The 27569-nt window shown below is 36.8% G+C and overlaps 2 protein-coding genes across 6 annotated transcripts in view; one reads left to right on the top strand and one right to left on the bottom strand.

The window, feature by feature from the left end:
• The window catches only part of LOC126807981 (alsin), a 70468-nt gene that overhangs the window by 36676 nt on the left and 6223 nt on the right, over positions 1 to 27569 (bottom strand). The window contains exon 1 of one of the 3 annotated variants that reach the window (XM_050532990.2): positions 2262 to 2350. The exons of the other annotated variants lie outside the window; for them this stretch is intronic. Coding sequence (XP_050388947.2) covers positions 2262 to 2287 — 26 coding nt within the window. The 5' untranslated portion in view covers positions 2288 to 2350. Of the gene's footprint in view, positions 1 to 2261; positions 2351 to 27569 lie in introns of those variants that run through there. 3 annotated transcript variants of the gene reach the window in all.
• Positions 157 to 25777, top strand: LOC126807982 (uncharacterized). Of its 3 annotated transcripts, none has more exons than XM_050532993.2 (2): positions 157 to 313; positions 22222 to 25777. In XM_050532993.2, exon 2 carries the CDS (start codon positions 22256 to 22258, stop codon positions 23957 to 23959), a length of 1704 nt encoding a protein of 567 aa, XP_050388950.2. In that variant the 5' UTR covers positions 157 to 313; positions 22222 to 22255; the 3' UTR covers positions 23960 to 25777. The 3 variants fall into 3 exon arrangements, with proteins under 3 accessions (XP_050388950.2, XP_050388948.2, XP_050388949.2); XM_050532991.2 differs by lacking the exon at positions 157 to 313 and adding an exon at positions 14785 to 14930; XM_050532992.2 differs by lacking the exon at positions 157 to 313 and adding an exon at positions 20033 to 20305.

Below are 27569 nucleotides of genomic sequence, written 5' to 3'. Positions count from 1 at the left end.
TCGATCCTCGTCTATAGCATAAAACAAGAACAACAGTCATGCATGAGGTGTCACAATAAAGGACACGGTCGAGTGAACAATAAACTTGTCAAGGTAAAGAAAGTGGGATGTTGGAGAAATGGTTGTCACACTCCATAGGGTTATCAGTTAGTCGAGGTGTGAGTGAGTTCACAGGCTGACGATATACCTGCCGGGTGACAGTCCTCGTTCAATCTATATACAGAGGATATGTCAGCAAGGTCTATATATATAAAGTCAAGGATCAGAGAAGATGGTTTGATCTATTGATGATATAATTAATTGATAAATACAGGTAAGGATGATGGCTCTATTTTATTAACTAATTCATACAGGTAAATTTTAATCTATAGATGATCCAATTAATTGATCTACAGGAGATGAAACAAACCCAAAATAGACAAAAACATCTTTCATATAAATTTCACCTAGGTATTATTCATATTTAATCTATAATCTATTGATACAGGTAAGAAACAATTAAACCAAAGCTGCAAAAAACAAACCACCTTTATTTTAAAATTCACCAAGGTTTTATTATCATTGTTTCAATCAAAGAGAGGGAGAGAGAGAGAGAGAGAGAGAGAGAGAGAGAGAGAGAGAGAAATGGAGTTTAATGTTGAGTAGGTCATTTCGGGAATAACACATGGTTCAATTTTATTTTAATAATTCGCTTGTGTGTAGGGGTCTTTAGCAGTGGGAGGAAACCGGAGGACTCGGAGAAAACTCACAAGGTTGGACAGGCGACCCTACTCTTTGTCACGTACAACTGGGGAATCAAAACCACGCTAGTTGACTGACAGATCTTATGATACAACGGACACATGCTAACCATTTGACCATCCAACCCCCCAGCAATGAAAGAAGATTAAATTATCTTATAAAATTATTATATTAATGTGGGATGGTCAGCATCATGTCTTGGACTTTAAGCAACCTATAAATATACTAGCATAGATGGACAGACAACTAAAGGGCTTGGGATTAAGGCTCAATAAATGCATCATTATTATAGTTATTTAGTGCTGTGTTTATTGCTGTGCTATAAATATTTTATATTAATGGAATCCTTTATTGATTATAATCAGAACAGTGATTCGATCTTCATATTGGTCAGTTTCCTAGTCTTGTTTCCCATTGAAAGTGTTGCTGTCTAGTTTTTTGGATGGAACAAAAAGATTTAGGTCTGCATGTGTACTGGATGTAGTGCACACTAAAGAAGCCTTGACAATTATTATTCTGTGCAGAACAGTAGGAGGTTAAACCCCATTTCATTTCACTTGATTTGATTTCTATCAGTCTTGGACTATTTCTGCATATGTTAGTCCTGAAATGACTTAGTTCATGTTGAGTGGACATTAATCTCTCTCTCTCTCTCTCTCTCTCTCTCTCTCTCTCTCTCTCTCAGTTCATGTTGTGGACATTAATCTCTCTCTCCTCTCCCTCTCCTTCTCTCTCTCTCTCTCTCTCTCTCTGCACTTACTGTTTACTTATTGGATGATGCCAAGAATTTATTGCTAAATGGGAGCAAGAATATATTGGCTAAATGGGAGCAAGAATTTATTGCTAAATGGGAGCAAGAATATATTAGCTAAATGGGAGCAAGAATTTATTGCTAAATAGGAGCAAGGATTTATTGGATAAATAGGAGCAAGGATATGTTGAAATCTATATCAACAAGTAAGAGAATATGGCAGTTCTACCATTTTTGCGGGAACATTAGGGTGATCTTCAAGTCCGTAACTGCTCAGTTTACATACAAGCCATACAAACAAACAATATTCACGATTTTGGGGATATTAGAGAGAATTTTAAGTCGGCTAAGGCTAGGAGATCACTGTAGCTAGGTAATTGTTCACTTTCAATAGGTCAGCAAGCAGTACAAACAAATGGAATTCATGATTCACAAGCAATCACGCACTTAATGAAATATATGAAATACATGCAGTCAATACGATCATAGATAAATTCGTTGCATTTCTGGTGAACAACGAATCTGATATATTTAAGTATTGAGAATTATGTGTTTGAAATTTGCGTTCTGTTGTTATCTTGAAGCCATCAAATAATAACATTTATTTGTGACTTAATATTTCATACATATACATCAGGACACCGAACGCCATTTACATACATGTTATTATTTGATGGCTACAGAGATAACAACAGATAATTCTCAATACTTAAATATATCAGATTCGTTGGTTCATCAGAAATGCGACGAATTGTATTGGATCCATTACCTGATTTCATATTCACAACTATCCATGGATATAAGCACTGTACAGGTAAACAATGTACAGGTAAAAAAGGATGTTAATAATATTGACAATAATAATATATATATAGCTACAGGAACTGACACGTCACAATGCAATTTACTGTCGTATTTATACAACTATATAAAATACTGAAAGGCTTTTCACTCAATTATTCACTTGTGCTCTAAACTTAAAATAGTTTATAATCCTCAGGGAAGAAACATGCAGACGTAATTGCTGTGTATAGAATTATATCAATCGTGATATATCATAATACAGTCAGAAATGAAATGGGGTTTAACGTCCTACTGTTCTGCTCCGACTGGGCTAATGAAGGCGGGCATACGCCATAACAGTGTGCTATGAGGGAAATTTTGCCCGGGCAGTGGCACTATGGTCTACACTTATATCAAATTCAAATTGCCAAGGGATATTTTACATGCACGCCCATGTATACACAGGACCTTGATTTTTCATCCCATTCGAACAACTAGACAGCTGTCCTTGTTAGCCCCTCCATCCTGCACCACTGACAAAGGGAAACACACCAAAAAATCCTTATGAATTTTCTCGGCTAATGCAGGAATCGAACACATGACCTCTAGGCTAGTGAGCCAGCGTCTTACCCACTTAGCCGTGTGACTCCCATAATACAGTCAACATTATATATACTCTTCAAAAAAATGTAGGGGATATTCAGAAACAATAAAAAAAACTGAGGAAATGCACTGCTGTTTTTATTAGAGGTAACCAGTGTATGTTAAAAACAGGCCAATTGCCTACACATGAACATAAACAGTTCATATGGGCGGCTTATCTGACGGCCCCATTTCATTCGCAAAGAGATACACCGTCAAAATGGAAAATGGACGTTTTTGATTTTTGTCTTAATAATGAATAATTGCTTGACCAATCCTCAGACATTCAGCAATTCGTCGTGGCATGCTCCTAATTAACCGTCCAATCACGATTTGGGGCAATCTGACCCACTCCTCTTGCAATGCTACGGCCAATTCTTGCAGTGTTGACGTCGACGAACACGTCTCCCGATCAAATTAAACGTAACACACTAAAGCACAGATACGCTAAACAGTAAATCTTATGTAAGAACCGATAGGAAAGCAAACATGGATAGGATAAACCAGCAAGCGGCAGTTTTCATCAACCCTTCCTTGAAGTGTCAAATTTGACAATGAACCCTTTCCGTGTATGGCGCTATTGCATGTCCCACATGCAGCTCAGATGGCTCTGTTGGGGCGATAAGTTCTTTATCTGTGAACAAACTCTCAAAGCATGTCGAGTGTCCATGACTATTTATCATATCAATACCTGCATGGGTATTTGCAGAGTATATTTTCAGATAAACACATATAATATACTTTATTTCTATGGATACGTGTACAATACTTTGTTCTAAAGCCTAGCTTAAAACCCACCGCCCTGGTTTTGACACGCATGCGTCGTAGATCAGCCACAAGAAACCAGGTGATAATTTTGTATGTGTAGGAGCAAAAGTCTCTAAGGCCAGTCTGCGATCTTCTACGGTGCCGAACACACGCAAGTGACGCATAAGTCATAGGGACGGAATTACTAAAAAAAATGTCCACGTATATTGCCCATAGTAGCACGTACGGCCAACAGATGAGTCTAGATCAGCTGTTGGCAACCCTTGGCACAGGTACCAAAAATGGATGGAAGTGGGGTTTATCGTCCTACTCTTCTGCTCCTACTGGCCTAAGAAGACGGGCTTACGCCATGCAGTGTGCTAGAAGGAAATTTTGCCTGGACAGCGGTACTACAACCTATTAGTATTTCTAATTCCATCTGTCAAGGATTCTATTATGTGCACGCCAATGTGTACACAAGACCTCAGGAGAGCTGAAAAAATCGCCCCTTAATGAACAAATTGAAAAAATTACTCCACTGAAAAATATATAACCTATACGAAACTGGTATATAGAATAGTCTATGATATATAAAATTAAGATATATGTAGAGTGTGGTATTGGTGATATATACCGGTATATATAGAAAGTCTATGATATATAAAACTGTGGTATATTGTTGATATATACCGGTATATATAGAATAGTCTATGATATATAAAAGTGTGGTATATTGGTGATATATACCGGTATATATAGATTAGTCTATGATATATAAAAGTGTAGTATATTGGTGATATATACCGGTATAACAAAGTCTATGATATATAAAAGTGTGGTATATTGGTGATATATACCGGTATAAGAAAGTCTATGATATATAAAAGTGTGGTATATTGGTGATATATATACTGGTATATATATATAGAATAGTCTATGATATATAAAAGTGTGGTATATTGGTGATATATACTGGTATATATATTGAATAGTCTATGATTTATTAAAGTAAGATATAGGTTGGGTGTGGTATATTAGTACATATACCATCTTTATATAAAATTAAACACACATCTTCTAAATCTTCTATTATAGGTATTTATTTGTTTACCTGTGATAGGTAGATATTATCTACTACTAACTACATCCTTCATCCCTTAAAAAACCTTCTATAGACGTACGCCTTTTCTTAGAAACTCCTTTCAGATCCGCTCTACGCCCTTAGTTCACAACCATTTCACCCTTACCCTTTTTATACCATTCATTCAATAATTACTTGTTAAAATTTATTTCAATATACTCTCGTATAATTAAAATCTCAACTTGAACAAAATCGGTCAAGATACATCCTAAGGGGTCAATCATACTTAATTTTAGTATAATGGCTCTGAGTAATCCTGTAGGTGTTAGAGAGGGGTGGGGTGGGGTTTGGGGGGGTGAGAGAGAGATGGGGTTTAAGGTCCACCACACAAATTAGGTCATTTTGGGACTAACATAATATGGTTCAATTTTATTTCAATAATTCGCTTGCACAAAGGGGTCTTTAGCAGTAGGAGGAAACCGGAGGACCTGAAAAAAAATAATGAGGTTGGACAGGCGAACCTACTCCTTGTCATGTACAACCATGGAATCGAAACCATGCCAAGCTGACTTGACTTATACAACTAGGACTGAAGGTGGCGCCGTAATAAAAGCCAAAGATCTTAAACACAATTATCTTTCTTTTTTCTATAATGCAGTTCCCTATCGCTCCTGTTACATGTGGTGTCATGTACGGGGTTGGGTATGCTCATACCTTTTAATCGCCCACAGTTTGCATGTTCCCACCTACCCCATTCTAGGAATTCATTTTGTTGGTGCATATGTGTGTATCTACTGAAAATACCAGCCACATATAAATGAAATGAAATAAAATGTGGTTTAACGTCCTACTGTTCTGCACTGACTGGGCTAATCAAGACGTAGGGGTAGATCCACAGTAAAACAAGTGTCACGGTCATGTGCTTTATCCTTTATCATCAGATGGTGGGATGGGATGGGCATTCAATGTGCGAGATAACGATATAGGCATCTGTGATATCATAATTAATGCTTTGTACCAATGAAATTGAATCACAATGTGATCCTATTAATTCATAATAAAAATTGAACGGGGTGCTTGATTTCTCTCTTTAAAATGTTCAGTGTGTTTGTATGCCTACGTAATTTAGAGACGATGACGGCATCATGCATTGTCAACTGTCAAATTTCCTTAACAGAAGCCTGACAAACCCCTCGTGCAAAAAGACGGGCAGTTGCATTGTTTGAGAACTTGAATACAAGATTACGGTGACCATGGATGCGTGTGTCAAAATGGAGGCACAGACTCATGTCTTGATTTATTTAACTTTAAGTCCTTTAAAAACATGTGTGATCACTGCACCCAATATCTCCTTTAATAATATCCCGGAAATAATGCGGGGTAATTTTTTTTTAAACGATTCTGACACATTATATATTGTTAGTAACAGTTGCTATGTCAACAGAAACGCCTAGCATCGAGAGGTTATTATGTTTATAAAGACGCTGTATTTTAATTGGATTACGCCACTCTGTGTTATGTGTATAATATTTGTACACCTATTGCGATGAAATGAATGATCATATTGACACACCGCGCCCATAAATTAAAATGATCCACAGACGTGCGATAACAGTACTTTCAAATATTGAGTTTAAAGGTGCATATATATGCAAGAGCTAAATCTGCCTATTGCAGGTCTTTCGTTTGGCCTCAAATGCTATATAAACTATTAATTAGACATTAAACATACATTATGCAAGAGCTAAATCTGCCTATTGTAGGTCTTTCTAACTTATTAATTACATTAAATCACATGCCCATAATCAACTCTCTAGATCATTTGATGGCTGTGATTTTCAACGGATTTAAATATGATCGTCAGTTAATAATTTAATTAAAAAATGGATAATCAAGACTTTGTTTATTATCGGTAGCAATGACAATCAAGACTACACTATTCTTCAAACAGTCATAACTTCGATCAGAAGAAAGTTATTTGACTGAGATTTTCAATATATTCCCTTTACATTATATAGTCTTTAACTATTTTTTATAGCGAGAACTGTCAAGGACTCTTTTACATGTACACCAATAATTACAGGAGTGGACCCCATTTTTCATCCTATCTGAATGAAATGAAATGGGGTTTAACATCCTACTTTTCTGTTCTGACTGGGCTAATGAAGACGGCATATGCCATACAGTGTGCTATGAGGAAAATTTTGTCTGGACAGCAATGCTACGGCCTACTCCTATATCAAATTCCAACTGTCAAGGGATCTTGTACGTGAACAGCAATGTGTGCACAGGACCTTGGATTTTTTCCCCATCTGAATGACTATACATTGTCCCTCCGAATGATTGGACAGTTTTCCTAGAACCATACACAATGAGTCACTGTGGCTCCTCCCCAAAATAGACAGTGAAATTTTTTATACGAGTTATCGAAGAATAAACGTTTAAATTGGTGTGGCCCTCGTTTCTGCCATTAATAAAGCTACGTATGTTTGAGATGTGGCGCATAGATAAATATATTTTTAAATATGACACAATCCAATTTAAAATCTTATTTTTTAAATGAATCATACATCACTGAGTTCAGATAAAACATATTACAACACATTTTATCACAAATGAGCAAAAAACTTCAGCATCAAATGTTTTATGAGATATAATCAATGGATTTTGAAATCTTGAGAGCAATTTGCTGGGTTATACAGCTGAAGAAGATTATTGTTTTTCTGCCTGTATAACCCATCATTATGTCTAAAGATCTGTCCCTACTAGAGGTTGACAGATTTAAAAAAATGGACCAATAATTGTGTATTAGGGTATGTAAAATATAATATATATAGGTATATATCATATTATCATTTGTTGTTTTTTTTAATCTGTCACTTTTGGGGGATGTGTTAGGTTCTACAGGCCCCTAGTTCACAAAGCATTCGATCTCAGGCTTAAGTTAAGAATTTACTCAACTTTCAATCACTGTTTATGAGAAATATCTTTGATCCAGAAGCAAAAAACTTTGCACATAGTTTCTTATTGATATATTTGATACATTAAAACAACAAAAGTTTTATAAAGGAAGGGCTATAATTCAGTTAATATATAGGAGGCAGACCACCATTAAATTTCACCATTTCGGTAGTTCGTCTATTTATAGCAATTTTCCCCTTTTGCATGCCCATTTTTGTTGATTTTTTGGTCTAGAATGGATGAAGAGGGTTTGAATTAACATTTTTTGTCAGGTTTTGGAAAATATTGATGATTTTGAGGCGGAAGGATAACAGGGTTATCAGGTTGGCTACGGTGATATGTACGGCAACTAGTTAGATCTTTTTAGTATGCTTCTTCAAGTTTGTGTATCTCAATATTTTTGTGGTCAACCTCATACAAATTTTAGTGCAAAGACATGTCCATTTGTTCCTCTGTCTGTAGTGAAAAGCATTCAGCTCAACAAAAATTTGGGGAAAAGTTGGAAGTGGTCAAAGAGGCCAGAATTAACATTGAAGTCAATGGGAAAATTAATGGTGGTCTGTCTCCATGAGGCGAACAATTTTGGAGTAAATTCTTAACTTAAGTTTGAAAATTCATAGTGAACTTGGGACCAAGCAGAAAAACAATGGACAGTGTTATCATGCTGACAGTGTAATATGGCCTAATCAAATAAAATGTTGATCTAAACACCATATTTATTCTTACATATTGTAATTTGAAATTTCTCAATTTATTTTTATAAGAAAACACACAGCAACATGGTTCAAGTCTTCCTCAAATCTCATTTAAATACATTACACTATGCCTTAAATCGCTCCCGATTCTATTTACGGCAATGTACAAGTTAGTATTTTAGCTGGGGGCCGCACCATGTCACCCACACGCAGGCAGCTGGGACTTAATAATTTAAGTTCAGAACCTGTCAAAATTTTCAAGATACCCCCCCTGGTAAGATATGGTTAGCGTCTCATCAACACAATGATTCGATCATTTTGAAACTAACACATGACTCATGTACAGTTACTTTGAAAAATGGGGAGCCACGGTGGCTAAGAGGGTAAGACGCTGGCTCACTAGCCTGGAGGTCGGGTGTTCGATCCCTGCATTTGACGAGACATTTCATTGGGATTTTCCGACATGGTTTCCCCTTGTCAGTGGTGCAGAATGGAGGGCTTGACAAGGACAGCTGTCTAGTCCTTCTGATGAAACAAAAAACCGAGGTCCCGTGTATACATTGGAATGCACGTAGAAGATCCCTTGGCAGTTGGAATTCAATATAAGAGTAGGTGATAGTGCCGCTGCCCGGGCAAAATTTCCCTCATAGCACACTGTATGGTGTATGCCCGTCTTCATTAGCCCAGTATAAGAGCAGAACAGTAGGACGTTAAACCCCATTTCATTTCATTTACTTTGAAAATGTTTCTCAATCTCACTATACGTGCCACGGAGTAGAGTCGTCTGCCCAACCTCATGGGTTTTCACCAATATGCACTAGTGAATTACTGACATAAAATCGTACCAAGAAGTACTGTCGCTTGCCCAACCTCGTCAGTTTTCACCAGTTATATATGAGTATTGTTTATATTGAAATTTTGACTGTTTTCGTTTACCAACATAAATCTTATATAATTTATCTATAAAAAAATGATTTTTTTTTGTCTAGTGTATAAATAGTAGGCCTACAACTTTTATGTTGATGTCGGGCGGCTGCACCTTTCATTGTTCCTTTATTTACCATTTCTATGACATATCGACTTCCTTTCAGGGTAACACGCGATGAAATGAAGGTTCAAATTACGATATTTTTTTATGACCTTGAACAAGGTTAATTTCAAAGGTGCTGAACGTCATACTCAATATTTTCCATAAGATTCAACCAGTTCACTATTCATGTTGTTACATCTTGTCATAAAAATATGGGATCCTAATATATATATATATCCAATATTTAAGGGATTTATAAAACATACATTATGCTAGAGCTAAATCTGCCAATTGCAGGTCTTTCTTTAGGCCTGAAATGTTATCTAAAGGATTAATTAGACATTAATTAACTTATCCAGACCATAATCAACTCTCGATGGCATCGCTAGCCTATGATATTTACTGTACAGTGTATTACAGCCCAATCTGCTGCTTCTGATTAAATCGAGGCTAGGCCCCAAATTCAATCGCTAAATACTCAGTTCAGGGTGGATCAATGTGACTGAAATTTTCAGCAAATTAGCTTTACATTATCTAGTTTTTAACTATTATAGTGAGAACTGCCAGCTCTTTATCTAATCTTCCATAATGTATCTTTAATGAAGATTTGAAAATCAGTACACAAGTCATGTATTTCTATAGTTTTGTGTGTCATTTGCAACGAACACAGAAAAACCTATCCTACCGTTCCATGTGGAAAGTTCATGTATTTAACCAAACATTACTGATTAGGAATTACAAAAATTCTTTTTTAAATAATGCATATAAATCGCTTTACATGTATTCATATTCCAAGTAAGTAAATGTACTATTAAAGCTACAATTTCATATTTCCAAGTTATATTTTTAAAATGTATTAAAATAAAGCCTTAAAATAGATGGTATCCATAAACAGTCCTACCTTGTTAAAGAATAATCCTATTAATCCTATAATTCACTATTGCCAGCTGAGAAATTGGCAAAAATATCATTTTTAACTTCAAATTCCAACGTTGGAAAATGGCTGCCCCATGTTGTCAATAGCAAAACAGGGGAGGTAATTGTGTTGTTATTTCCTGTGTCATAGATTTTTAAGGGTGGGAAATAATGCCCATGATCGTATAATAGTGATTTGATAACCTATTGAGCAAAAGACATAGAAATAATTATGTTTTGACTTTCTTAGAAAATTTGAAATTCTCGCTTTAAACTCATTTTCCTCTATTGTAAGGTTCGGAAGAAAAGAGTCGTACGCCCTTTGAATGTAGGACTATAATAATTTAGAAAAAGAACATGTAAACCCATACAATTTTTAATTTGAATGAAATTTATCAACCGTTAACTTTAATGGGTATATAATCTCACTCAATCGTAGCAATCGCTTTTAAAAAAAACAATTTCATGACATGCATTTTTTTTTATTATTTTGAAAGAAAATAACGATTTTTATTTTAGGATAGAATAGATGTTATTCTGTACCTTGTCTGTCTTCATCAGTATGGTTATATGTTTAAAATCGTACTCAATCGGTTTTTATCTATCTTATACTAATATTTGTGACTGTCGTTTGTCTATCTGTTTGTCTGTCTGTCTGTCTGTTCGGGTTGGCGGCTACACTAGGTCTGCTCCGAGTCTGAAATTTGGGGTATAGGGGTAGCTCGGACCGGGGAGTAACATAGGCCAGGTGGCGTTAGTCTACCACTTCTGGTTTCGGAGTTATGACCCCCGAGCGAAGCCGGGTATCCTGCTAGTAAGACATGTTTTGTTATGTTTTGAAAGAACCACTTAAGAGATTAACATTTTTTCATTTCACATTAGCGAGGGAGGGAGATAAATGGGGTTTAACGTCCACGGCACAAACTAGGTCATTTCGGGACTAACATAGTTCAATTTTATTTCAATAATTTGCTGCTTGCACGTAGGAGTCGTTAGCAGTGGCAGGAAGCCGGACGACCCGGAGAAAACCCTCGAGGTTGGGCAGGCGACCCTACTCCTTGTCACGTACACCCGGGGAATTGAAACATGCCAGTTGACTCAATGACAGACCTTATGATACAGCGCACACACAATAACCATTCAGCCATCCAACCCCCCTACACAATCGGTTTCAGACATACATACCAGGCACTGTACCTGACGAAACCTGGCATTATCTGTGACATGTGCTCAATTTCCAGGCTTGTCTTGGCAGTCATGAGAAGGTATTTAACATTACAATACATGAACCTAAAACTTCGATTGGAAATACGACTGATTAATGTCTATAGTATTTCATTCTTCCTAAAAAAAAAACATCAAAAGCTGGCTATCCCCAACTAATCTATCCAATTGTAACCAATTTACCAAAACATTTCAGTAGGCCGTGAGAAAAGTACGAACAATATAGAATTCTTTTGTCGAAGAAGATTACAATGTAATATCATCAAATGGTCATAGAGACCCTATCGATTCAACTAAATGGTATGTCAGCTCTGGTATGCATTTAATAGAAGTTAAGTCGGCCATTCAACCGAACAAATTTATCTATTCAATATTCATGTCTTACATACAAAATAACTTCAGATCTTTATTGAGGTTAATAGACAGGGCAATTGGTCTTAAAGGGAAAAGGGGGGCGTGGGTTAATGGTTTAATGCATCGTTTCGATTCATGGCTCGCTTGTCCAAACTCATGGGGTTTCTAATGGACCTTCTGGATTCCTCCCACAGGTAAAGACCCCTAAGTGCCAACGAATTATTGAAATAACATTGAACCATGTGTTAGTCCTGAAATTACCTAGTTTGTGTCAAGTGGACGTTAAACCCCTCATAAAGGGAAAGGGAAAGAAATCAAATGAAATAAGGTTTAACTTTACAAGCTTGGGTAATATGGACGTGAATGTGGGTATAATGGACGTGAATCTGGGTAATATGGACGTGAATCTGGGTAATATGGACGTGAATCTGGGTAATATGAATGAGAATCTGGGTAATATGGACGTGAATCTGGCATACGGTACATGTGCTATAACAGACATTTTTCCCTGCCAGTGGTATTTCCGTCTACTCTTCAGCAAATTCCAACTGGCAAGGGATCCTTTACGTCCACACCAAAGTATACACAGTACCTCAATTTTTTTAGGACCTTACAGACCCTTCTTCCTAAACCACTGACAAGGAAAAACCAGATTCAACAAACTGACAACTGGTCGAATCCTTACAATGTCAACAAGAGATCATCCAATTAGTAATTACCGGTAGTTGCAATAATGAGGATTCTTGAAGTCTTCGAAACTTTTGCCAAATCAATCCCTTTCAACTGGAATCCCAGGTTGTACGTGACAAGGAGTAGGGTCGCCTGTCCAACCTCGTGGGTTTTCTCTGAGTCCTCCGGTTTCCTCTAAATGCTAAAGACCCCTATTATTGAAATAAAATTAAACCATATGTTAGTCCCGAAATGACCTGGTTTGTGTCGAGTGAACGTTATCATAAGGTCTGTCATTGAGTCAACTGGCGTGGTTTCGATTCCCCTGTGGTATATGTGACAAAGGAGTAGGGTCGCCGCCTGTCCAACCTCGTGAGTTTTCTCAGGGTCCTCAGGTTTCCTCCCACTGCTAAAGATCCTTACAACCAAGCAAATTAATGAAATAAAATTCAATCATATGTTAGTGTCGAGCGGATGTTAAACTCTCTCTCTCTCTTCTCTCTCTCTCTCTCTCTCTCTCTCTCTCTCAAATGAATAAAATTTGTATACATCAATTATCTCCCTATAAGAGCAGTTGCTTTTATAAACCACTTTTTTTTAATTCACAGGTGGCCTTTGATGTCAGGCCAGTATGTCCCTTTACAGGCAGTGTGTATATGTGACCTGATTATGGTCGGAGTGAATGTAGGGTCTATTGTCCATACAGTATAATGGGTCGTATTACTGGCACAGTCGAAAGTAAAGTTGGATCTATTTCTATTGATACCCTTTCAAATAAAAATCTATTGACACGGAGAGGTATTGTTATAATAGGCCGTTTTAGTAGTAGACAGCCATTGACCAGATCATTGGCAACAAATAGATACCGTATTATACCACATTATTGAATTACTAGGTTGGGTTGGGTTGGGCTGGGCTGGCAGATTCAAAGTTAGGATTAGATTCTGGTTATAGTTTGACTGGTTACATTTTGACTGGCAGATTCTAGAAACATTATGGTTGGGTGATACTTGTAACATTCTGGTTGATTGGTAGATTCTAGTTACATTTTGACTGGCAGATTCTAGTTACATTTTGAATGGTAGATACTGGTTTTCAACTTTTAAGTTATGCCCAAAACTTAACAGCTTTAGTAAAATTTAGTACAATTTCCAACAATATTTTATTTTTGACATTTTACGTCAATGCAGCAGTCAAAGACATGTGTTGTTACATTAATGACAAACAAGTCATAACATGATTTATTCATCAAAGTATTTTTTAATTCTTTAGTGCAGAAAAATAGTTTCTGATCTTCAGGCTTGGATTCACTAACATTGTGTTAATATATGCGACCTCCCTTCTGCACCAAAATCACATGAAAAGAGGTTTTAACTTCCTACTATCCTGCACTGACTCGGCTATAAAAGACAGGTGTACGTCATACGCAGGTGTCTGCGATATCACCTCGGTGGAAGCGGACGTAAAATACAACTAACCCATCATACGCATTGTCATACACCTCATACAGGTCATACAGGTGTACGTCATACACCTCGATGGAAGCGGATGTAAAATACAACTAACTCAAACACATACGCATTGCAATGTGTAAAAGATATTCTTTGCCCAGATGGGTGTTCAAGGTTGTTTTTTTTTTACCTAATGCCAATGTGTACATGTATATGGTACCTTATTTTTTTGTTCCATCCAAACAACTAGACAACATTCTTTACCAGACCCACGTCCTGTGCTCTCCACCATCTATAATATCCAAGCGAATGAAAGTCATTTGATGGATTCTGAATCGCTTGCAAATCAAAATATTGTGAAAGCTGAATTCAGCGTTTGGCAAACTTTGCAGTTGATATGAAAGAGGACCCGGAGAAAAACCACAAGGTTAGACAGGTAACCCTACTCCTTGTGACGTACAACCGAGGAATCAAAACCACACCAGCTGACTCAATGACAGACCACTTGGCCATCCAACCCAGGCAGCTGCTCTATGTCCTACTCTTATACTGAATTCCAACTGCAAAGGGATCCTTTACGGGCACACCAATATATACACAGGACCTCAGTTTTTTGTCCCATTCCAACAACTAGACAGCTCTCTTATATCGAATTAGCTTATAAGGGTGGTGGTAGTATGTAGTGGTGGGGGTGTTAATTACAATATCTACTGTATCGCTAGATCTACTTGTAAACCACTATATTAGTATGATCACATACTGTGAGTTACAAGCGTATAGTACATGAATACACTGGATGATATTTTACATATGATATTTTCATATATACACATGATTGACACTTGATTGACATGGCAGGTGTCATATACAGCAGACAATTTAACAGGTAAATTTAATTTTAATTTTGACAATATCTAATTCTCCCAGCTTCATTCTATGTACACAAATTGATTATATTATAACATGCAAAGGGGAATTATGGGAGATTAGATAAAGAGCTAATTCTTCTCGCTATCACAGTTAAAAAATAGATAATGAAAACAGAATATGATGAAAATTTCAGTCAAATTGCGTCAATCTGAACCAAGATATTATCGCTTCAATTTATGGCTAGCCTCAATAGCCATTACTACTGTTGGGCGTTGGTACAATAATAAAAGATCCCTTGGCAGTTGTGCTGCCGTCCAGGCAAAATTTCCATCATGGCGTATGCCCGTCTTCATTAGCCCAGTCAGAGCTGAACAGTAGGATGTTACGTTAAACCCCATTTCATTTCATTTATATCATCAACAGATCATGCTGAACATTGCAAAATGTTCAATTCATTTATATCTGTATGAATATACTGAGTGGAATTGAACCATTACTTTAGACAATTAGCTTTTAAAATATTGTGGTCTACAACAGACTTCAAACCCCTGAAATGGTGTTCAACAGCTTTGCAGACATAGGGGGGGATTATTGGCTTGTGGAAAGGTTTAAGGGGTACCCGTTAGATCATTAGTTCTGTCAATGAGACAAGAGTTTGAATCCCCGCATGTACATGACAAGGAGTAGGGTCCCCTGTCCAATCTCTTGGGTTTTCTCTGGATCCTCTGGTTACAGGCCCCTTTGAAATAAAATTCAACCATGTGTTAGACCCAAAATGATCTAGTCTATGTCGATGGACGTTCAACCCCATTAATGGCCATCCTACCACAGTTATTCATTATAAGACAAGAATTATATGAATCACAGGAAACTCTGACAAAGTGAGTAATTTGAATGAAACAAAATAGGGCTTAACATTTTACTAATGAAACATTAGCACAAACCGGGCTAATGAAACCAGAAATAAGTAATCAGGTTGACTGAAGTGGTCCCAGGAGATTGTGAGATGCCAGTCCTAAATCCGACACCGGCCACCCCCTAATTTACCCACCATGGTTTTCATTACAACAGACATGTCAATCAAGACTAGTTGTTCCATCATTTTCATCACAACAGACAATCAGTCTAGACTACATGTATTTGTGCCATGCTATTCATTACAAATAACAGACAAGTCAATCTAGACTATCTGTGCCATGGTTGGCATTACTACAGACAAGTCAATCTAGACTTCTTTTTTTATAATCAAAAACACACTTTTATGGAATAACAATTACTATGGTTTATTTCACTGCGACGTTTCAACAAGATTTCACAAGTGTGTTTTTAATTCTTTTTTTATAAATAAGCAATATTTTTTCTGTGTTGGTTTTCATTACAACATACAAGTCATTCACACTATTTGTACTTGAAACGTACCTTGGTGTGAAATAATATTTTTATCAAACCTAACAAAACACCTTCTGTTGAAAATTGTATTATATTTATGTTAAAGTGTGTTGTGCTTACTTAACACAATATACATGTGCATATATACATAATATTTCTATAAAATCATCACAATATAAAAACATTATATTGGCAAATAATTCAATAGGCAAGTCAAATAAGTAAATTTATATAAGTGACTTACTGCCCTGATATAAAAACATTATATCGACAAGTAATCTAACAGGCAATAAGTCTAAGTAAATTAATATAAATGACTTACTGCCCTGATTAAAAGCTTCTGGAGGAGCCGCGGTGGCTCAGTGTCCAGTGAATAAAACGTTGACTTGTTAACATATTGGCTTGCTAACTTGGAGGTCCTGATTGTTCACTTCCAGTACTGACCCTCTTGTCACTGGTTCAATATAAAAATAAAATTTTTTAAAAATTTACTAAACCATTTATTTGTTTCCCAGATTAAAATTTGTGTCCCAGTTGTTTTCCAGTTGTGTCCCAGTTCTAATCTTGTTTCCCAGTTGTGTCCCAGTTCTAATCTTGTTTCCCCGTTGTGTCCCAGTTCTAATCTTGTTTCCCAGTTGTGTCCCAGTTCTAATCTTGTTTCCCAGTTGTGTCCCAGTTCTAATCTTGTTTCCCAGTTGTGTCCCAGTTCTAATCTTATTTCCCAGTTGTGTCCCAGTTCTAATCTTGTTTCCCAGTTGTGTTCCAGTTCTAATCTTGTTTTCCAGTTGTGTCCCAGTTCTAATCTTATTTCCCAGTTGTGTCCCAGTTCTAATCTTGTTTCCCAGTTGTATCCCAGTTCTGATCTTGTTTCCCAGTTGTGTCCCAGTTCTAATCTTGTTTTCCAGTTGTGTTCCGGTTCTAATCTTGTTTCCCAGTTGTATCCCAGTTCTAATCTTGTTTCCCAGTTGTGTCCCAGTTCTAATCTTGTTTTCCAGTTGTGTCCCGGTTCTAATCTTGTTTCCCAGTTGTATCCCAGTTCTGATCTTGTTTCCCAGTTGTGTCCCAGTTCTAATCTTGTTTTCCAGTTGTATCCCAGTTCTAATCTTATTTCCCAGTTGTATCCCAGTTCTAATCTTGTTTCCCAGTTGTGTCCCAGTTCTAATCTTGTTTCCCAGTTGTGTCCCAGTTCTAATCTTATTTCCCAGTTGTGTCCCAGTTCTAATCTTATTTCCCAGTTGTGTCCCAGTTCTATTCTTGTTTTCCAGTTGTGTCCCGGTTCTAATCTTGTTTCTCAGTTGTGTCCCAGTTCTAATCTTGTTTCCCAGTTGTGTCCCAGTTCTAATCTTGTTTCCCAGTTGTGTCCCAGTTCTAATCTTGTTTCCCAGTTGTGTCCCAGTTCTAATCTTGTTTCCCAGTTGTGTCCCAGTTCTAATCTTGTTTCCCAGTTGTGTCCCAGTTCTAATCTTATTTCCCAGTTGTGTCCCAGTTCTAATCTTGTTTTCCAGTTGTGTCCCAGTTCTAATCTTGTTTCCCAGTTGTGTCCTGGTTCTAAATTTGTTTCTGAAAAATCTTAACTTGTTTCCCAGTTCTAATTTAACTTGAGTCTCCGTTCTAAACTTGTTTCCCAATTCTAAATTGTTTTTTGTTTTTTTCGATTTGTTGCCCTATGTTTATTTTCTGAGTAAATTTGTTGGCCATATGCTCTAAACTTGTTTCCAAGTTCTAAATACAGTATACCAAGTGCAATCTTTATATACACATATGACAGAATTGCCCAAAACAATATTTTAACAGAAAACAGTTTTTAACATTAAACAGTTTTTAACAGAAAACAGTTTTTAAAAGAAAACAGTTTTTAACAGAAAATAGTTTAAATGGCATAATGGGAAATTAGATAAAGAGTTGACAGTTCTAGCTATAATAGCTAAAAAATAGATAATGTAAATAGAATATGCTGAAAATTCCAATCAAATTGCTTCATTCTCAACCGAGATATTAGGTTTGAATTTTAGGCTAGTACAATATTAAAAAACAAAGTCTTGATTAACCATTTTTTTCGCTTAATTATTTTTTCAAAAATTGTATTCCAATCAGCTAAATATCGCAGGCTAGTGATGGCATTGAGAGTTGATTATGGTGTGGATAAGTTAATTAATGCCTAATGGCGCTCTCACACTCTGCCGTGTAGGCCTACCGTCCACCTGCCGGGGGGGGGGATCACGTGGCTAAGTGGGTAAGACGCTAGCTCGCTAGCCTGGAGGTCGGGTGTTTGATCCCTGCATTGGCCGAGAATGTTCATCCAGATTTTCCGGCGTGGTTCTCCCTTGTCAGTGATGCAGGACGGAGGGGCTGACAAGGAAAGCTGTCTAGTCGTTCGGATGGGACGAAAAACCGAGGTCCCGTGTACACATTGGCGTGCACGTAAAAGATCCCTTGGCAGTTGGAATTCGATACAAGAGTAGGCCGTAGTGCCGCTGTCCGGGCAAAATTTCCCTCTTAGCACACTGTATGGCGTATGCCCGTCTTCATTAGCCCAGGTTAGGAGCAGAACAGTAGGACGTTAAACTCCATTTCATTTCATTTCATTTCCACCTGCCGGGCTATTAAAAAAAAACGTTGGCAGTCCAGAACGTTGGCAGAACGTTGGGTTTTGAGCGAACTTGTCCCCGGCCGCAAAAAAAATTAATCTTTTCACCGTTTCGTTGCCATCTTCTGACCGTTCTCACCGGGCGCATACCGGGTGTTGAACGTGCTTCTACCGTCTTCACCGCCCAGATTGACTTTTGTTGAAAATTTCGGCCGTTTCCGGGCCCATACCGGGTCTCGAACGTGTGCACCGGGTTTGTAGCAGCCACCTACCAGTCACTTAGCGTCCCCTCACCGCTCGGAGCGTCCTGCGAGCGAGTCCCCGGTATCAATACGATCATGACACGTTCACAACCCGCTTACAACCCGTTGCAGACGGTGGATTTTTTTTTGCCCGTTCATCACCGTTCTCTAACAGTTTATGAGCATGTTGTGAACGTGTTCATAGAATGTGACCGTTTTCATAACGTATTCATACCGTCCTCATACCGTTCAACACCGTCCTCTTGCCGCTTACTTGTGGCCGGTGCCAGCCTGCCAAAGTTTTGAACATGCACAAAAATTTCGCCGGGTCCCACCGGGTGTAAATAAGCGCCAACGCCCTATTAACGTGTTGCCCGCTTTGATAACGAACCACCGTGTGCCCTCGCCGACATTTTCGAGCACGGTGGCACACGGTAGGCCTACACGGCAGAGTGTGAGAGCCACTTAAGTAATCATTTACATAATATTTAGCTCTTGCATAATGTGTGGTGCCAGGCAGGGTAAGTTTACTCTTCCGGACACCTGTTACCACTGTTTGTCGTGTATTTTGTACACGATGAACAGTCCATTTGCTGATTACATTATTTTGCCTATAGCGTTTTTGTCTAATGGTTTGGATTGTTCGTACATGGTTTTATTTTATTGATGATATTGATAGATTTAAAGATATTATGACAAGCATAGAAAAACAAGCCATAAATAGAGGCGAATGGTATATTAATTCTGTTTCCTATCTGTTTTATCAAAAAAATATTAGAATCCATTAAGAAAGTGCATAATAATATCAGGGGGTGTTTTATGAAGGTATGTGAGTCACATGTCTTACCTATTCAGGTGTGATCAGGTAAGTAGACATGTAGGTAGACATTTCATGTAGGTTGTGTATTCAACAATAGACCTCTAACTAACAAGATCACAAAATATCTGACAGTCTGTGCGTATTCTGGACAACCCAAAGGACGATTTTAAACGACGGCAAGCTAACTAATAAGATCAAGAAAGATCTTACAGTCAGTGCATATCTCTACAACCAAAAGGACAGAGCACTAAACGCAAACTACCAATAAGAAAAATATCAGTCGGTGCATATCCTGGATAACGAAAAGCACAATTTTAAATATTTCTGCATAAAATCTAAAAATGTACTCAAAGGTAAATAACTTTATTTAAAAATTCTTCAAATATTCAGATGTCGTAAAAATATTTTTTGGTCTCGTCTTTCTCACTACCAATTTTATGAAATTATATATAATTCATGTCTCATCATTTGAGCGACCGTTAATCACTTGCAAACTATAATATATTGTGAAAATGGAATTATTAAAATAAATATAAGTTCGATAGTGGTTTAATTCTGTTAATTCACAAAGATATAGGAAATGAAATGAAATGGGGTTTAATGTTCTACAGCTCTGCTCCGACTAGACTAATGAAGACAGGCATATGTCATACAGTGTGTTACGAGGGGAATTTTGCACGAGCAGCAGCACTTTTTCGTGCACGCCAATGTATACACAGGACCTCAGTTTTTCGTCCCATCCGAATGACAAGACAGCGGTCCTTGTAAAGATATAGGATAAAGTCAACAGAAGCCAGTGTCATGTATGAGTTTCGCTGAAATCTTTTGATAGGTCCCTTTTTTATTAGATTGAATCCAATTTTGTTTTCTTATTTAAATGTTAAATGACTCAGAGTATAATTTGGCGTGGATTAAGCGGTGAAAATTTTGATATTTTCCGGAAAAAATGCAACTGAACCACAGAGAAATTACTGGTTTTTATATTTTGGTGCAGTTAGGTATTTCCCCTTGCATGTCGTGCAGGACAGAGTGCCAAACATGGAATAGTGTCTAGTTAAGTTGTTCAGATGGGACAAAAAGCTCTGGACAAAAATTTCCCTCCTCATAGCACACTGTATTTTGTATGCCTGTCTTCATTAGCGCATTCGGAGCAGGGCCCTTATTCACGAAAACTTAAACTAAGTTAAAACCAAAATTTTAAGAAATACTGCAACTTCATTGGATATATGCAAATTGATTTTACTGGTCAGCGAATCGAATTGCAGAATTTCTTAAAATTTCGATTGTATCTTAGTTTAAGTTTTCGTGAATAAGGGCCCAGAACAGTAGGACGTTAAACCCCATTTTAATTCATTGATAATGAAGATACTGAGGTATAAATATAATTACTATAAGTAATAAAAAGGAGGTTGTCATTTTATATAACGGTATACAAACACACATTATTCTCTATCTGTTCAAAAAAGTGACCCAATTTAAATTCCTTTGAAATGCAACATCATGAATTAACAAAAAATAATATAATACTTTGTATGGTTTGTGGATAACTTGTATAACGATGTATATCTGTTTTTTATATGAACTGTACTATATACACTGCTGGAGGCTACCCACACAAATAAATAATTAATCCTTCTCACATAGGTTTTATTTGTGTTTTGGGTAGGTTGGGATGGTCACCAACATCTGTCATTCAATAAAAATACATATTTAATAGATTATAAACTATAATAAAATAAATGTACCGGTAAGCGATTTCTTTAGGTCTTGTACGTTTATTATTGAATGTGGACTTTGTGGTGAGTAAACAGGGAGAGAGAAATGAGTCAACACAAATTAGGTCATTTCAAGACAAACTTAGACCATAGAGATCAGCATTTCTTCTTCAAATTGTGGTTTATTTCTCATGTATACAATGGGAGTGTGACAGGATGAAAAACAGACTTATGTAGAATATATTTTTGATCTTAATTTCCGGGGTATTGCCTGAGAAATTTCTCTTGATTTTCCACACTGGGTTTGTTGCAAAAAAAATGTACTTTTACGTTTATCATTCAACTTTTATTCAAATATTTATTTTGAATAATTCTAGCATTATTTATATTTATTTTGAATAATTTTATGATTCAAATATGTTCTATAATGTGTAAATTGTCAACCTGTGTCTGAAATTCAACTGACACTACAACAAAAATGGTAAGAATTTGGTTGAGTGACATTTAACAAATGCCGATAAATCAGTACTATTTTTCTCTATTTCTACTTTCAGTTTTATCAACCTTTAACCTGCATATATTTCACCAATGGGAACGAGGGAAGAGAATCGAGAAGTCACAACCTCTAGATCTATTCCGGTTGGAACTGTCAGTGAGCGTGTGCAGATCAAATCAAAATCAAAATCTGTAACAAACGGTCAAATAAAAACAATGAATAAAGCAAACGGGCACGTGAAGTCGAATACGCTCACACCAACTCAAACTCGGACGGTAGTCAATGGTTTCATCTCTCAAGGTCGTGTGTCCGGTGGGAAATACTTAGTGACTGGAACTCCACAAGGAGTGACGAATCTTGGATTTGAAAATACTTCAGACGGTCAAACGCCGACAAAGCCCAGACATTTATCATACCCCGATGATCTCTTTGAATCACCTCCTTCAAAACCACGATCACGACACAGTCGTGGACACTTGGTTGCTAATAACGGAACTCTTAAATTCTCGAAGCTGACGTTAGCGCGGAAACATCACCCTAGCAACCATTCTCACGGACACGGACATGGGCATACCACTCATTCTCACAGACATCATGATTCTCCCGACCACCTTGTCTCGTATTTCGATATCGAGTTGAATCAATCCCATGATTATCAATATCGACCTGGTGAAGAACTTGCAGGAAACGTCGTGATGGACGTTTCACGCAATCTTGAAATTCGATTTCTGGAATTAATGATTATAGGAGTTGGAAATGCGACCATCATGAAATCCGGAAAACTGAGTACACAGCGTGAAAGTTATATATACAAAAAAACATGTGTTATTGGATCCAACGAATCGAAATATACTTCCGTCTTGACTCCGGGAAAATATGTGTCTAATTTTCGATTTCGTCTGCCGAAAGATATTCCCACGACAACAGACTATTCAGAATATCGCAGTGGATTACGATTGGACATTTCATATTTTTTGAAAGCAAGGCTATGTGGTGATCCAAGCAGCACTTCTATATATAGTGGCATGTCCGGCGGTAACGCGAAATTTAAATCACTATTATCTAAGAGAAGACCATTCAATGTGTTACGACCGTTCGACATCAATATGTTGCCAGATGGGAATAATTCCATTTCACATACGGAGGAGGTCGTTTTGTCGTGTGGCAACAACAGCACTGCCACTATCAACATGGGCTTAGACAGAAGCGTCTTTATGGCGGGAGATAACATACGTCTGCAACTAAGCGCCACCATTCCATCAAAGCGTAAAATATTAGAAATAACGTGTACGTTACAGCAGCATGTGACTCTGAAATCCCCGGGACACCGGGCCACGTACTCACTGATAGAACTTCATAACAAAAATCCAGAATCCACGGCCGTCGTAACGACAGAAAAACAAATGAGTACATCGTCTTATGATGTCATACTGTCTACTAATACAGCGATGCTTTCTTCGTTTTTATTCGGCTGTCATATGGTCAAGGTCACTTATTCCGTTAAAACTGTTCTCAAATTCTCGTCATCAGGTGGAAAATTGTCAATAGCCATTCCAATCGCCATCGGACCATGTGCCGAACCGATTTACTTCGAGAAATCAGCGATAAAGAAAGCAGTTCCAGTGTTTAATCGATCCCTTCGCTTTCCGTGTTTTACTCCAACGAGAAATAGTTCGTCTTATTCACTAGAACAGGGATCGCAGTCATCCCGAAACATTCACGTTGTGTCGAAATATACGAGCAGTTCTATTGGACGATGTTTTACCTGTTGTTTTACAGGAATTGACGGAATATAATAAATTTATGATAGATCAAAAAAAAATAAAAATAAGTCCAGCTATACCACAATTGAACAATAGGGGGATTGGATGGCCGAATGGTTAGCATGTGCGCACTGTATCATAAGGTCTGTCATTGAGTCAACTGGCGTGGTTTCGATTCCCTGGTTGTACCTGGCAAGGAGTATTGTTGCCCATCCACCCTTGTGGATTTTCTCTGTGTCCTCCGGTTTCCTCCCACTGCTAAAGACCCCAAGGCCAGGGTTAAAAATATTTCAGTTTGCCCAAACCCGACTCATGATGATTAGGTATGGGTAGGTAGGTAGGCAAATTCTTTTTTTTTTTTGGGAGGACCAGACTTTGAGAACTAAATGCAAAAACAAAACAATATTTAAACTTTAAACTCTAACTTTTTTATTAGGCCTAACGAAACAGTCATAACCATTTTGTCCGTTGTCTTCGTGTCTATTTCATCAACAGTGACATCATCAAAGACGTCCCTCCATGTCTTACTGTTGTTAAATCGCTGCAACTTGTTCGAAACGATTGGTTTTACTTTATTTTCGGTTTTTATCACTACCGAAGACGACAGTGTAAAGTAATTGTCCGCCATGACACATATCGTTCCTTAACAACAACTATCGCGATAAATAACGAGATTTAAGGAAATCACATGTCGAGTTTGGTGTTACTATGTATAGACATGACAGTGGCTGTTCAACCTCCCGACCGATTATTTCGCGTTTGGGTGTCATTGTCAAGCGTAAAAATAATGCTGCTAAAAAAAAAAATCTTCAAAAACGGCAATAAAAGAATTTGACTCGGCGGCTTTTTTTTGGGTCGGTCGCGTTTGGGCAAACAGACAATCTTTTAATTTTAGCCCAATGCGCAAGCGAATTATTGAAATAAAATTGAACCCTATGTTAGTCCCAAAATGACCTAGTTTGTGTCGAGTAGAAGCTAAACCCAATTTCTCTCTCTAAATACTATAAGCATCTTTATTCTTATCCTCATTACCATCATCATGATAACAACCATTATCATTAAAGATACATTATGTAAGATTTAGATAACGAGCTGACCAGGCTTGCTATAATATTTCAACAATAGATTATCATTCAAATTACTTTATTCTGAGCCAAGTTATCACTGTCTGTAGTTTTGAGAAGATGTGTGCATTGTGGTAACCCGGGCACTGGTATATTAAAGACTTAGCCTCGCTTTCGCATTCGAATCTAGTTAAAATCTTGAGTACCCGATGCCATCAAGAGTTGATTATGGTCTGGATAAGTTAATTAATGTCTAATTACTAATTTAGAAAACATTTCAGGCCTAAAGAAAAACCTGCAATAGGCAGATGTATGCTTAATATTACCAGCTGTTTTACCATGTATTGTACATCTAGAGCACTGTGACAATTTTTTTATAGGATTTTCGTGAATACCAGTATAACCCTGAAGAAACAAGAAGTGATATACCACCAGACCTATGTATTTCCTTAGATTATATAAATTATACTATATATATAAAAAAATAAAAAATAAAAAATAAGTCCAGTTATACATCAAATCATTAGCTGTCTCCTATTTATATAAGCATCTATATTATTATTATCAATATTATTATCTATAGGCCTATGTTAATATTATTATTACTAGCTGACAGCTGTTTGATGATTAAACATAATAATAAACTAGTCTTCATAATAAACATGCCTCTCTTCATATTGTAATTCATGTATAATTCATCTTATTTCATAATAACTTGACTGCACATATAATAATCTACAGTGTATAGACTCTTTTATAATACATGTATTTCTTTTTTTTAATTTAAGAAATAAATTTTTTAAAGACAAAAACATCATTTTAATTGTATTGGTTTTTTTTATTCTTAAGTGCTTGTCCACGAGAAAACCATGCAAAATCGTGCAAAATCGGGAAGGTGAGGGGTCGGCCGATTCCATTCATATTCATAGGGTTTGGTCATGCCCATGAGACTACTCGATAGCCAAAACCGCCGATCTCAGAAATTGACCCTAGCCGAGATACGGCAGGCAGGTGTTTTGGGGGCTTTTTTCTCATTTTTTCGTCAATTTTAGGCAATGTTAGCTGCTGTTTTTCAGGTTGTAAATGAGTACTTATGAAACAAATGATGATTGGATATATTAGGCTAGGTAGTAATGTTTCAAAAAAATGAAGAAAGAAAAATCTATCTTTCCACTCAGGGGTGCCATTTGGTTATTCCTGAAGTGTATAAATCAAACCTTATAAAGTACCCTAACTTTATGCCGGGATATCTCCACTGCCGCGGGGTCCCATGAGTTCCTTTTGTGGTTGTTAGTAACTGGGTATCAGGTGTCTCAATTAAAAAAATAAAATTTCATATATGTCTATAACTACACTCTCAAAAATAGTGGGTAATTTTGACAAAAATCGGATAAATTTGAAGCTTTATCCCCAATATTATCAAACTGATATTCAAACAAATGTAGTATAATACAGACGCCTTCACAGCTGCTAAGTTTTCGCAACATAATGTTCGTATGACAACTCTTACTGCAACTGGAAGTGAAAATTTGCTAAAATTTGCATTATTTCACTCTTAAATCTCTTGATATGTACAGATCTCATTACAAGCTGCAGTTGAGAGAACTGTCATAGCTCCCAGTAGTCATTGAATAGTAAAATGTAGGCCTAAATCATCAAGATTGGAAAATAAATTCTACACTAAAAAGTTCCAGGTCAGCATGACTAAAAAGGCAAGATTTTTTCTTTTCTTTCAATTTTCAGGACCGATGTTATCTTTACCTCTACCTGCGACCAACGAGTTAATCATCTATATTTAGACTATACCCTACCTACAAGTAGTAGTCCTACACTCTTAAAGTACGGTGATCATCATTTTCACAAAAAAGCCCCCAAAATAAACAAAAAACTTTTTTTTTCAATTGGCTTAATGTAGCAATATATTAGGTATATGTATATATCAGAATATCAAACAGCAACAATTGGTACTAGTAGTAGAGTAGTTTTATACATGTTGCTCTGACTCGTAACATTTTTTTTTAACTTGTACGTAAAGCAGAAAACGCAGATTGCTCTCTGAGGTAAAAATATACAATCGCAGATTAAATACTAATTTGGGCAATGCCTGTTATTGACCTCGTGAGTCAATCCTTAATCCTCACAAAATATCAAATATATACAAAATTTACTTTCGGGAGGGAATACTAATCCTTACAAAATATCACATCTAATTACATTCATGAACCCTCACAAAATATCAAATGTAATACAAAAACTACGTTCATAATTTTTCACAATATATCAGAGACATTCAATGAATCCTTTCCTTACAAAATATCAAATACAGTATTATACAAAATTTACATTCATGAACGCTCGCAAAATATCATACACAATTTACATTAATAAATTTTTACAAAATATCAGAAGGATATAACAGTGGAAGTACCTCATGAATCTAATCTCCTCAATATATATCAGGATCTATCAGCAGGACAGTGTTACTATCATTGACAAATAGTAAATATATATCATCAGGACGGTGTTATAATCATTGACAAATAGTAAATATCAGCGGGACGATGTTACTATCATAGAAA

This window comes from Patella vulgata, chromosome 9 (genome assembly GCF_932274485.2).
Source record: "Patella vulgata chromosome 9, xgPatVulg1.2, whole genome shotgun sequence".
Lineage (NCBI taxonomy): Eukaryota > Metazoa > Mollusca > Gastropoda > Patellidae > Patella > Patella vulgata.
Note: the sequence above shows the minus strand (reverse complement) of the source record. Positions and strands in the feature narration are given on the sequence as shown.

Bases quoted from the DNA above. Each gene is read 5' to 3' on its own strand.
- LOC126807982 (XM_050532993.2), top strand. From the start codon at position 22,256: ATGGGAACGAGGGAAGAGAATCGAGAAGTCACAACCTCTAGATCTATT.